Source organism: Trichoplax adhaerens, genomic scaffold, assembly GCF_000150275.1.
Source record: "Trichoplax adhaerens TRIADscaffold_8 genomic scaffold, whole genome shotgun sequence".
NCBI lineage: Eukaryota > Metazoa > Placozoa > Uniplacotomia > Trichoplacea > Trichoplacidae > Trichoplax > Trichoplax adhaerens.
The window spans coordinates 2,861,535-2,874,812 of NW_002060950.1; the positions used below are offsets into that span (position 1 = coordinate 2,861,535).

Genomic DNA, 13,278 nt, shown 5'->3' on the forward strand with positions numbered 1-13,278 from the left:
AATATACTTTACTGTACATCAATTCGTCAATGTCCTTGTCCTCTAACAGGATATACTCGTAAAATAATAAAATATAATAAGAATAGATAAATTCAATTAGATGTAGTATCTCGTATGTACCTATACTCGTATATATATATATTTCGTAACCTATATATATATAACTTGACTAAAATCGCGTAAGATAAAATCCGGTAAACTAAAGTGATACCGGGGAATTATGATATGAACTAGTCGATCTGTCGCTCGCTATAGAATTCATGTACTTTTTACTTTAAATAAATTATATTACTACCATTTCATACTGAGCATATTATATGCATATGACATTCTACTGTATATACACTAATGTACGCGTGTTATTATTTATGGAGTATTCTGATCAGTAGAACTTGTAGCTGATAAACACTGGGTAGCTGCGTCTTCTACTTTTATGAAAATAACTCGTGGAGACCCGATCGCGTCTCTACGAGTTGTACGCTATTACAATTATTGAATACTATGATATTTTTAGAACTTGCACAGTAGAGTTGGGCAATTCAGAATGTTTATTCCTTGAATATCATTTCCATAGTCTTATTGGTTATTGCAGCTGACTTGATTAAATAAAAAAACCCTTCATTCTATGACCTCTACCTAGAAGATTTGCTGTATCAATTCCTCTCTACTGTAAGCTATTTTACTCTAGTTCAGATAGAATTTTACACATGTTGAAATGTATTATTCATAAGAATACTATGGCATAATCAATGCCTTTGGTGTGCCTAAATACGAGATTTTTATAGCCAATTATTTACTTAATTAACTAGTACACCAATTCATAACCAAATGCGTAAACCATTCCAGCGGTTGTAGTGCAGCCTGCAAATTAGCTTCTACAGTATATCATGCACCGCATGAGAATCGAGTGTCCGCATTGATTCCAGTTTGCATCTATCGTTGGCTGCTTGGTTTGGCTTCGACGAGTGGCCCAGCACATTTAAGGAAGCAAATAGAGTAAAAAGACAAGGCTTTTTTACCTCGATGGCAGACCATCAATTTTGTTTCTTGTTTTGCCATCTAAGATTAAAATAATAATATAGTATTGCCGATGTAACGGTACGGACTACGGACTGACATTGAACTGGGAGTCACCATACGACTATGGGCGACCGTATACGCATGCGTAAACCGAACTCTAAAATGATTGGTCGAGCGGCAAATTTAAATCTGGACAGTCCTTATAGTGCCGATTGCGATCTTGAGGTCTTTAGAGGTCTTTCACCTGAATGATTGGTACTGATTGGGTCTGATTTGCTATCGATCGAGTGGTTGTAGAGTGTTGACAACTGAAGGCGTAGCATCGCGGAAAAGTGGAAGGATTCTGCTTGGCTCTAGACTACTTGCTACTTATATGAAGTTACCTGTTGGAAAATAGAAGAAATCAAAGGGAAATACAACTGGAAAATTATATCTCCAAGAAGAATAGCTTGTAAAGGAGCTAGGATTCGATTCATCTGTTTACGGTAAGCTAGAATACTTGGTGCTTGACTAATTGCTACGTGGATGAAGTTGCCTGTTGGAAAACAGAAGAAATTAAAGGGAAATACAACTGGAAAATTATATCTCCAAGAAGAATAGCTTGTATAGGGATTCGATTCATCTGCTCACGGTAAGCTAGAATTGCTCTAGGTCAAGCCAAGCACACGGCGTACGAATATTGTACTCGTATGACTTATTTCAAGACTAGTCACAGATAGAGAATTAGTAGTGTACGTAATCGTATTTCTTACTATCTAGAACAGTAGTCTTGATGCACATAAGAGTTCAATATTGTTAGTGTACAGGTAGCTTACAATATCAAAATCACCAAGTTTGTTGATGTAATCATACTATAAAATCTTTTGCATACTGCATTGCCATTAATAGAGATTGTCTGAATTAGAGATAGATAGAGTTTAGCAGCCTAGTGTTATGATCAATTAAATCGTTATTATGAAATCAACAAATAAATTTCCAGGAATGTTAATGCCGGAGAATTTGAAGCAATTCAATGCTACTTTAATAATACAAAATTGAAAAACCTTATAGCACATTAATTAAAAATAAGTATTGGTATTTTTGTGTAGGAAGACATATGGAATCAACTGCAAATCGTTATTCACAACAGCGACGCTATGTAGATAGCGATCGAGATATGATTTCAGCAGCTATTAAGAACAAAGCTAAAATGCAAGAAGGCAGGACACAATCAAATTATTTAGTACGTTCTAGGGTATGAATACCAGACTTTATGTTATACACTTAATGTGAACACTTTAGTACATTAACTAGCATGCAGCAGCAAAATAGGTCGAGTATTTTCTCTTAAAAAATTTATAATCATGACATTGTAAGTTCATAAAATAGCTCTAGTGAATATTATAATACTGTTAAGGCATCATTTGTAATTCTTGCTGAATTGGTTGTACACAATCATATTTTGTTTATGCTACTTTTTGCCCTGTAAAACTACTATATTAGGCATCTTATTCATGCATTCATTATAAAATGTACGCATCTATAGGAAGACAAAAGTCTACAATCTAACATCGATCATGAAATTACTATGAGGGATGGTATCAATAAGTTTCTTGCTGCAACTCAGTTAAATACTAAGCAAGCATTAGGAGCTAGTAAAAACCTTATCACCTGCAACACACGAATTATGACGTGGATGTCAATGCTACAAAAGCAGCACGAAGTCTGCTGTCGACAAGAGTATAATAAGAAACCATCAAAACAAGATAACGAATGGTACGTAAAGTATGCTGTATTGCCATATACGTAGTAGACTAAACCGAATGCCTTTATTCATTCGTTTTAGCGTTACTGCACTGTAGTAAATAACATGAAATTATTATAAGCACGTGTTCATACTTTGCAATTGATTAGAAATATAATTATGGCTGCATCTTTTTATTCAATATTGAAATATCAGGGCCTTTGAACCATGCAAAAGTAAATTGAGCTTATCAGGTAACAACTAACTACATTATGATTTGCTGGCGTAAATAAATGAAATTATTCTATTTCATTATATTGTGACACTATTGGCGATTTGTCGCTTAAAGAAAATAATGATTGCATTGAGATTAGCTGGGGGAATATATCTTAACTAACGCTGACTCATTATTCTTTAATTTTCAACTCGAAATCATTAATGCCTAGAAATCAAGATTCCTCTGCAATGGAAAAATGTAGATGTTACTACATTGAATAAAGAAAATATTGGTATGAGATGCTTCGAAGCATTAGTGATCGTTACTTCACCGCAAGGACTAAAATTCACTTTGTTCCGTTACAGAAAATCGCACTTATAGCTTATTTTGTGTATTGAAACTGGGCTCAGAAGTACTAGATACTGGTCTTATATATGATATCGATAAAGCCTTGAAGATAGTCACCTTTGATGATGTCATTACTTTGTGAGTTAGCTGATTTGTTGTACAAATTGTTTCGTTGACATACATTGAGTATACTGGGAAACTTACTGAAATAGAATCATAGCTTCCTTGATTAATAATATTAACTTCATATATAATTTATTGTGTACGCGAATATGTTAGTAACAGCGAAGTAGACAGCAAATTTATATTGGAAATTCAAGTTTACTGTGCGATTAGTTCAACCGATAGTCACCTTAAAGGCAATCAGCATAAGTCTAATCGACGAAAGTTTGGCAAATCGGTAGTAGCACGGAAAATTGTTATTTGATTTTCCCTCTTAATTAAAATTCTTTATGCCAATATTGGATGGGAAATATAATAATAGCTATTTTTGTTAATGTTTTGAACAGGACAAGGATGACGCCAATTCCCAGCTGAGGTAGGCAACATTATGGTTTGGATTGTGTTATTCTAGCTTTGTCAAGGAATAGAAGTGATATAGCTAAAACTATACAATTTTTCTTGTTATGTAATAGTTCCAACAGCTACAAATATTACGTTATTGGTCATGCTTACCTAAATCAGTCGAATGCTTCTAAGGAACCTCAAACACATATTCTGTACGAAGGTGCACCATCTGGCCTATCAGCTTCTTCTACATCAGCTTCAGCTCCATTTGATTTACCCACAACTGGTGCATTCTCCTGTCGTTTGTACATTAAGCCAAATTGCTCTGGCGAAGAAATAATTAAAGATTATATTAACGTCCAGGTTAGAGTACAACTTATAAGGTAGTTTACATTCACTACTCTTTAAAATTAGAGTCTATTGTATGTCTTAAGGTTATTAATCAAATAATTAAACCCCAGAGTCGATTTGGAAAGTGGATAATACCTTCCTAGTGTCATTTCTAAATTAATTTTTAGCAGGCTTATTTTACAACATGATATGTAGTGTACAACAATTGGTATCAATGAAATTCTTTTCTTGTAGTTAACAGTTGAAGGTATGCCTGCCTGGATTAGATTCTGGTGTTGTTTGCGTCAAATATACATTTATGGATGGATGTTTTCTGAAGATGAAGAAAAAAATCAGCCAACAAAAGTGGCATTTGAATTAACGAAAGTATGATTTTATGATACTGTAATTTGATAGACCATGTCCGCTTTACATTTTTATGCTGGAAGGGTGGATATTCACCAAAATGCTCATTTGACTTTCTATAGGATAGCAAAATAGAACGTGCACCTCGATTAAGAATGAGAAGGCTCAACTCCTTGTTACTATCGAATGTGTTATGGAATGGTAAATTAGAAGAAGTATTTTTATCTGCTGAATCAAAAGATGATCGAGATAGATGGATGGAAGCAATCAGTCAAGCAATTGCAAATATCAAAGCTTGGGGCGATCATTGTCGCAGTACGGAAAAAATTGTTCAGCCTACTCATCAAAGTAAATTATTTAAGTCTATCAGGAGCTATGGTGATATTACATCCAGTGCAGAAAAGCAAGAAATTGATTCATGTGATAGTAATATAAAGCGTGACAGTGCAAATTCAGTCAATGATCCTGCTAAAAAGCTAGAAGCACCTCCAAGAAAAACTAGAGTACGCGTTCGTCAACATGTTAGCGTGGAAGTTATTCGTGATGATATGCCAGAAAGTGGCATTGAGCGTGCTGTTGGTCGCCCTCGAGAAGAATGCCGCGGTGATGTAAGGACATCAAATGTGAGAACTCGTCGGCCAATTACTACGAGAAACGATGGATCATATTCGGATAGTCAACACCGTAGAAGAATCATTTCTGAGAAAAAAGAATATAGGGAAGTCCATCTAGCTTCTCATGGTTGCCATCAAAAGCGCTCATTCGATGAATGTTCGTCTCCCCGGAGAATAGTTGCATCTCCACGTTATGATGCTAAAGTTAATGCGGATGACAAACGACCTAGATTAATTGTACCGAAAGGAACACCTAGAAAGTACCATGCCGTACCACCTAAAGCATCTTTAAGTGAACTGGAGAATATTTAGTTGGAATTATTGGCCTGGTGGCATCTCAAGCCACCTTTTTTTTTCAATTTCGTCTTCATTTCGATATACATACTCATAAAAATGTCTTGATTTATACCAGATTCTAGTCTGTACAATAGATCACACTTATATGACTTGCAGTTGTCTTGTCTCATTATTACTAATATCACAGATTATTTAATTGATTAATGTAGCTTTTCTATCGTAATTACCATATATTTTTCATAAATTAAAGGGAGTAATGGAGTATAAGCGAAAAGTTTAATATGATGGGCTTGGTTTAGTGGTATATGGTAATCTGTTACATAAGTAATCTGATCTGATTTGATAGCACTCATTTATATATGTTCATTTCGTTTTAGTTATTGCTACCTAACTGTTATTCTATATTACGATTAAATCCTGAGTTGTGGGTAACTTTGTATACTTCACACTTAATATACGATACTACTTCCAAGTACCAGATAATCACAACAATCAGTTCAATTGTAAAATTTATAATCTCTAATACGGTATTACAAATTTGATCAGGTACTAGTGTATTAGTATAAATTCCTCATGTGTATGTATTGGTTGTAAACTATGATTATGAGAACATTGGCTAATCCTTGATGTCATAAAATACTCGTATATTATTTTATATAAAATTACGGCTAAAGTTGTAAGTACACTTTTTATCCTTCTAATATACTTGTATCATAATATCTAAGGCATCTGTACCAATAAGATCATATTATTATAAATTAAAAATTTTTTGTCTTCATAATCTTGCGATTGAAAAATGTGTGATAATATGCGCATTTCTGGTACAGTGATAACCATGATAACAGGTGAGGCATTAAATGCGCGTATATTATGATTATTGTCATCTAAGAATTTAGACTTTATCACTCCCGAGACAATTAAAGAGAGTAATATAGTAATAAATGACTAGTTGTAGTATTCAAAAACCTATAAAGATTTACGCGTAAAACATTCATCAACAAAGCTATTTCACGTAACAAAGGAGTTATTGCTGATGCTGCTGTTCCTTATTTTATGTACGATAGGGAAAGAAATTTTACAGTTGCAAAGAGTTTGCTAACTTTGAAATATAGTAAAGATCCATAGCATAACTTTATTTAGTGGGAAGTGTTGAACATAGTGATTTTATTGGCTATCTTAATTTCTTTTGCAGCAGTAGCTTTTAACTTCGAGCAAGCAAAATACGAGCTTTATTAAAGTAGCTATGATAGTCCGCCATGTTATGTTGAACATTAAAAATCAATAGAGAGTAGACTTTTGGATACTAGAAAGATAATTAGTATAATATGAAAAGCCATTAAATAAGTAAATGAAAAATTTTAGCCCATTTTCAACAACGCCTGCAGTAAAATGTACATATTAAATTTATGTCCTTTTAAGAGAAAAAAATAATATATATCACTAATAAACTATTGGAAAGACCAATATAGAAATTCTAGTGTTTAAGCATATGAACATATTATCTAATCTTATGTGGGTCTTATTATGATTAAGCAAAGCTTTATCTTGAGCTACTGCAGTTATGTATGCATATGAGAATAAAGATTTCCGATGTAGCATAAAGGATTTAAGTGAGTTACACTCTTGTAACAAATGTAATCTAAGTTACTTAAACCAGGCCTAACCAGTTTATAAATACACCTAGATTCAGCCAATTAAAGAATAACATAGGGTTTAATAACATGTTATTAGCATCATTATTGTATGCAAGCTTTTTAGAATACATAAAGCTTAATTATTCAAGACTTGCTATACACAGTTACCGGTGGGATCACAATGGTGATGACGTCTTTCCTAACGTCAGCGTTAATTATCACCATAAATTGTTTAGTCCATCTAATAAACAATAAGCCAAAATCAAATAATATTTAAAGCAATAATAAGATGATTCAATGCTACCGTTAATTATTGTATTATGATAATTGCCATTATAATTAATTGAGAGTGGTATTATTCTTTCATCTATAAAGATGCAATTACTATGACATCATGAATAGTTAATCTTAACGCTTGCTTGTGTTCTCTTTAGTAGTTCATTTACAGTGCATCTTTGTTGATAATGCATCAACTATCGATGGGCATGAGACAAAAGCAGCTATTATACAGTATATCCTGCTTCGACATATTGAGCGTCATTGATTGAAAGATAGATTAAGATAGGACAAGGAAGATTATAAATTATTGCTAGAACTTAGATTGAAATATTGTAATGTTAGTGGATGAATCCGTTGATAAATACAGGTCATTAACGTATTTTAATAGTAATTAATAAGCTATTGATGACATTATTTGTCATCGATGTGGTATGAATGAATTATCTATGAAGATAATTGTTGTTAAGTTAAAATGTAGTAAGGGTCGAATATACGTATAATTGATTGATAATGAAATGAAATATTTTTGATTAAAGTTTAGTAATATTATTATTAAATCCGTTATTAAATTAGAGTAAAAAAAAAAACTATTAGCTTCTATACTTGAAGTTAATGTCTGTTTGTTCGTTTTAGTTTAATGATTAATAAAAATTAGCTACTACATCTATAATGAAGTTCTCGATTCTCTTTATCTTATCATAAGCATGGATTTTCTTGCTACTGCCCCATTATAGAAAGCTTACATATTGTATTCCATGTTCCTACATGGAGTAAAAATGAGCTGTTCGATTTATTTTAATCTTGAAAGACATTCTTTGGGAAGATATTACAGCAGTTATGTCTATTTGGTAATGTTACCAAATGTACTAAAACACCACTCTCAAAAGCCGATCATTTTCAGAAGGCAATCATGATATGTACAATGGCTATTAAAGTATTATGTTCATATACAACGATGTCTTAATGAGTAGCTGGTCATTGCATTTATATAATCGGCATAGTAAAACTCTAGGTACTCAGTTTTACAATATTTTAAGTGATTTTAGCAATCATCCCCGAAGGCAAATTCAATCAGGTTAACTTCATGCTAAAAGAATGGGGAACAATCGGTTGTATGTACGTTGTAATGTCAGCCATATCGGTACTGCTCTATGCAACATTATCCGCGCTACAGCATTAATTTATTTTATTTAAACGGCTATCGTTATTGCTGATTAGAGCTGTATTGAGAGGTTTTGGCGTGCAAGGCAAGTGGAATACTATCCATTGTAATACACATCAGGAATTTTGATATCTACGATCTACACGTATCGGTTCATCACGTAAGTGTTAAGAGTTAAGAAAAGAAGGAGGAGTTCAATTTCTGACTAGGGGGTCAATACTCAATAGGAAGAGGAATCCTGGAGGCGAAATCACGACTTGAATCAATCAAAACTAATTTTCTTTGGCTGTATTGATGTACGAGTTTCCGGTGTACAGTTTGTTCAATCAGAATGTGATTGATGCTATAGTTGAGACGACGGGCCACTTTTGCTTCGCTAAGAACATCTAGCTATCTATCGGCCTATCCGACAATCATCTAAAATTGAATGCACAGTCAATTAATTCAATTCAATGATTGATTAATTAAGAAGAAGGCACCGAAAGCAGTACAGCACGATTATACTCGTAACGAAATCAATTTCATTCATGAAAACAATTTTGAATTGATTTTCCATGGTGATACAGTTACTGTACTGAACGACGACTGCAGCAGCAGCTGCTGTAACGCAGTGCTACAGTATCCAGTACAATCCGATTGTTGACACAATACTATGTACTGTATGATACAGTACTGTACGCAGTACAGTGTACAGTGCACAGTACTGCAATGGAGAGATACTGTACAGTGTACTGTACACACTACGCACAGCAACAGCGCGTACCCGTTGTACAGTCCATGATACTCCATCACACAACAGTGCCAGGACACTACTGTATACACTATACTGTCTATATGAATGGAAAACATTGATTTGCTAGGCACAATCATTGACAAGCCTTGCCACGGGACTAACCCGCTCAGATCAGAGTTGATGACTTGAAGAAATGACAGTTTCTCCTTCTTGTCTATTTAATTTGAAATTATTACAATCTATCCTTACATCGTATTGTCTTGCATAAGCTAGTCCGACACTTTGTAGCAACTTTAAAGGACAGCTGAAGGGTGAATTTCCGTATTTGAAAGACTCTATCCTCTTCTTCATCACGCACTGTAAGTCGATAATATATTGGTATACATAAGTAAGTGTTCAATTTGTTGTTTTGCCATTGCAAATGGTCAATGACGCTGTAGCAAGCACGGTTACACTGTACTGTAGAGAATGGCAATTTAAACTGGCATGCTTAGTCACTCCAACCAAGAAAGTTAATAAACTGACATGATTAAATAAATGTTATGAGTGATGTTGTGGTAAGACACTCAAATGGGAAATGTGCTATAAATCTTATAATGTTAGAATGATTTCTTGGCTCATTCTTTTGGAATTTGTTAGAACTATTTACCCGATGTGTTCGCTTCATATAATCCTGTTGTTTCCGATATAAATTAGTTGCCATTTGTGCAATATTGGTACGCGTCGAACGTACTGTAGTATCACTGTGACATGTCTATTGGGCACAGTCAATACTGGTTTGTCATAGAATATTTCAGTACTTGCAAATGAAGGTTAAAGTCTGACAACGCCAGTCTTTTCATTCTAGTTTCAATGTTTTACCGCTAGTGTTGGTGGTAAAATACTCTTAATCTACAACAAATACTGTCAATGCGAATAGTCCACTTGTATTGCAATGTTACCATGACCAACGGCTCCAACATAGTGTATAGTGTTCTATTCATTTTTCTTAGACATACTTTGTATTGTATGATATATATTACCCTAGTAGAGCTTGTACCAAGACTGACTCGGCATGCTATGTGGATTAGAAGATATTTACAAGACATTTTCCCTGTGTAATACTGTGATAACGTGCTTAAGTTCATTAATTAATTAGCAGCATAACCGATATCTTAGCTACTGCGCTGACTTGATCTAAATGACTTTAGCGACTTAGCGCTTTGTCCAGATAGAGTAATTACACTATAATGCGTCGATTATAGTAGAATATCCAATTAATGATCCATAGCGTTGAAAGCAATTTGAAGATATCAGTTTTGAAATCTTTTAGTCAAGCATGATGCACTTTTTATCATGTTCTACTTTGGTAAATTATTCAAAAGAGTGTTTAATGACAGGGGCAAGATATTTTCAGTGACTATTTCCAATTCAATCGATGTTGTTGTTTTTTGCCACTGGAAATACTCATCCAATGTTGGCGTCTCTACTTCCATTTTTATTGGTGTAGAGCTTAAACAACAGATAGTCAATCAATTTTTTTTGTGTGGGGGGGGGGGGGGAACTCGTTACGGGCCACCGAGTGACAGTCAACCTTGATGCACAACGTTGATCAACGGCGATAAGGATTGGTATAAAGAAAGTCGAGAGCGTCGTACAAAATGATGCCAGAATCAGAATTATCCATAAAGAACTGTATGATGTATGGAGGTTGAACGATACGTTGCTGGGCTACACCGCTTGCTGTCGTGATTATTAGGCCGGATAGAATGCCGGACACAAGCACGCAGTCCATTATGGTAGTCCGTAGGCTTTCCATGCCCATTGCCCAGTCAGAATCATGATGACGCTGAAGCAAGGTGAAGTACCCACTGCGTCAATCGATGTACTGAATTTGTCGCGGTAGTTCGTGTCTTGGGTCTGCTTCACCTTTTTGCTTGACGCTAGTCACTTTGATTGTACTCAGTGGACGTATGGACTGTACTATCCTGATACGTTGTAGAGACACGCCAAGTTGGTTGTAGCCATGTACCACGGACTACTCAAAATTTCCCAGTAGGTGATGCTTGCTGCGGTTCGACGGGAGTGACACACACACCAACTGCATTCCATTGCATGTCCTCGATCTGGAAGTGAAGGAATGGTAGAGTGATTTGTAGTTGTAGTGTTTGGGGGTTATAAATTTTCAAACTAGATACAAGTTTATATAGGATTAACTGCTTGTCCGACCATAGATTTTCATGGTTGAAGAATTGTGTTACGTCGTTATGGAAGTATTTGATATTGTCTTTGTATCTTTTCAAGTATAATTTCCCCATTGGTCCATGCTTGCTGCGGTTCGATCGTTCGACGTTAAGGACACACACATACGAACTGAACGCAATCTTTTATTATGATCGTCTACTACAATTGCACACTACTGTACACTGTACACTGTACACTGTCACTGTGCAATGGGATCCCATTTCTTCCTTCTGTTTGCATAGTAAAAACGAGAAGTAAAATACTGGAAAAAAAAAAAAAAAGACCTATCGTTATTAACCTTCCTACAGGCACATAGCTCTCTTATTGTAGAAAGGTACCCACTAAATGTATTTGTGATCAATTTTGTACCAATTGATGTCAAAATTGTAATGTCCTAGGCTTCTACTACGCTTCAAGGAATCCGACCAACTGCAGTCGATCATTCCACACAATACTGCACTTGACTAGATACCGGTATGTTGAATACGCTTTCAACGACTTCAACAGTAGCTTCTGGTAGTGATGACTAGTGCTACTTTGCTAGCTCTATTTCTATATTACGCTAGCTACGATGCCTGATGAAAGAGTTCAGTAAACACGAGTGCTGTAGTCAAAATTTCATTTCTAGTCAATAGGTAATTTACAGGACAGATACAGGTCTCTAGTAGACGGACAGGAAAGTGGTTGTAGTCCAGCATAAATGATAGTCTGGGCTAGTTCGTTAATGTGTTCACTTTAATATTAAGATGTCTTATACTTCTATAAATTCTTCCTTTTAAATCTACTCCTAATGTATGCTTGTTAAAATTATTACCCTAAACTAATTAGGACCAATTATATACTCATATCTTTAAAATTCATCTTAAATCAATTGGATGTTTAATATACCTTATATCGAGATTGCTTCAACTACAGATTGCAAGGTCAAAATTTTGGCCCCATAAGTATAACTCTAGGCTAACCAATTTTTCGATGCCATGTAATTTCCGTCATTGAACGTAATGTACTGTATCATACAAGTTGAATAAGTCGCTAATGACCAATTAATATTAGATAGCAGCAAGATAATATGGAAATGATGAGTGATTGAAGTGACATGAATGTAAAGAAGTTAGTAACACAAAGTAGACACGTTATACTCATTAGATTATATAAACAAGTACGTTATATAGTTAATAGAGATGGCCATCTCAAGTAATTATAGTAGAATGATTATAATGGATGACTTCAATAGCAACTGTAATTGTACTAGTACACCGAGTGTGACCAGAATGACTGCTATTGCTTCCCATGTAGTGCTTCAGTAGTTGGGGAGAAGTCGGCTATCATGAATTGATAAAATTATCCTGCTAACTAATGCAGTACACGACTGAGTTTGACTATGATTATATACTCGTAGAATACTAGTGAATCTTCATTTCGGCTTCACGGTGACACCTACAGTACTTGGGTACAATAGTTCGAGAACAATATTCGCTACCATTCATCTTCATGCAACGCTCGATATCTGCCAGCAACTTATATGATTGTTATATTCGTATTGATACGATGAACTTGTGGCTTTGCCAAGATACTTAGTAAACCACGACAAATTATTGCATCCGGCAAATCATATCATCAAACACATTTTGCAAAGCAGCAATAATACCGAATAAGAGAATATGCAAATTGATATGATACACTACAATAGTTGTTAGCAGCGCTCATGCTTGAATAGTTCCGTAGATCGATGGGCCTGGAATTTTTATGATAGCAGTTACAGTATGCCACATACAATGCTATCTTTTATTGACTTTTCAACACATGTCTACTGAGGTGTTTCGAT

The 13,278-nt window shown here is 34.8% G+C and overlaps 1 protein-coding gene across 1 annotated transcript; it reads left to right on the top strand.

The window, feature by feature from the left end:
* Positions 1-1,143: 1,143 nt before the first annotated feature.
* TRIADDRAFT_58753 (uncharacterized protein) lies at positions 1,144-5,437 on the top strand (the record flags this gene model as incomplete). Its single annotated transcript, XM_002114641.1, has 11 exons — positions 1,144-1,255; positions 2,109-2,254; positions 2,546-2,775; positions 2,960-2,997; positions 3,190-3,252; positions 3,326-3,446; positions 3,588-3,708; positions 3,818-3,846; positions 3,944-4,178; positions 4,401-4,532; positions 4,634-5,437. 11 exons carry the CDS (start codon positions 1,144-1,146, stop codon positions 5,435-5,437), a joined length of 2,031 nt encoding a protein of 676 aa, XP_002114677.1.
* Positions 5,438-13,278: the final 7,841 nt, after the last annotated feature.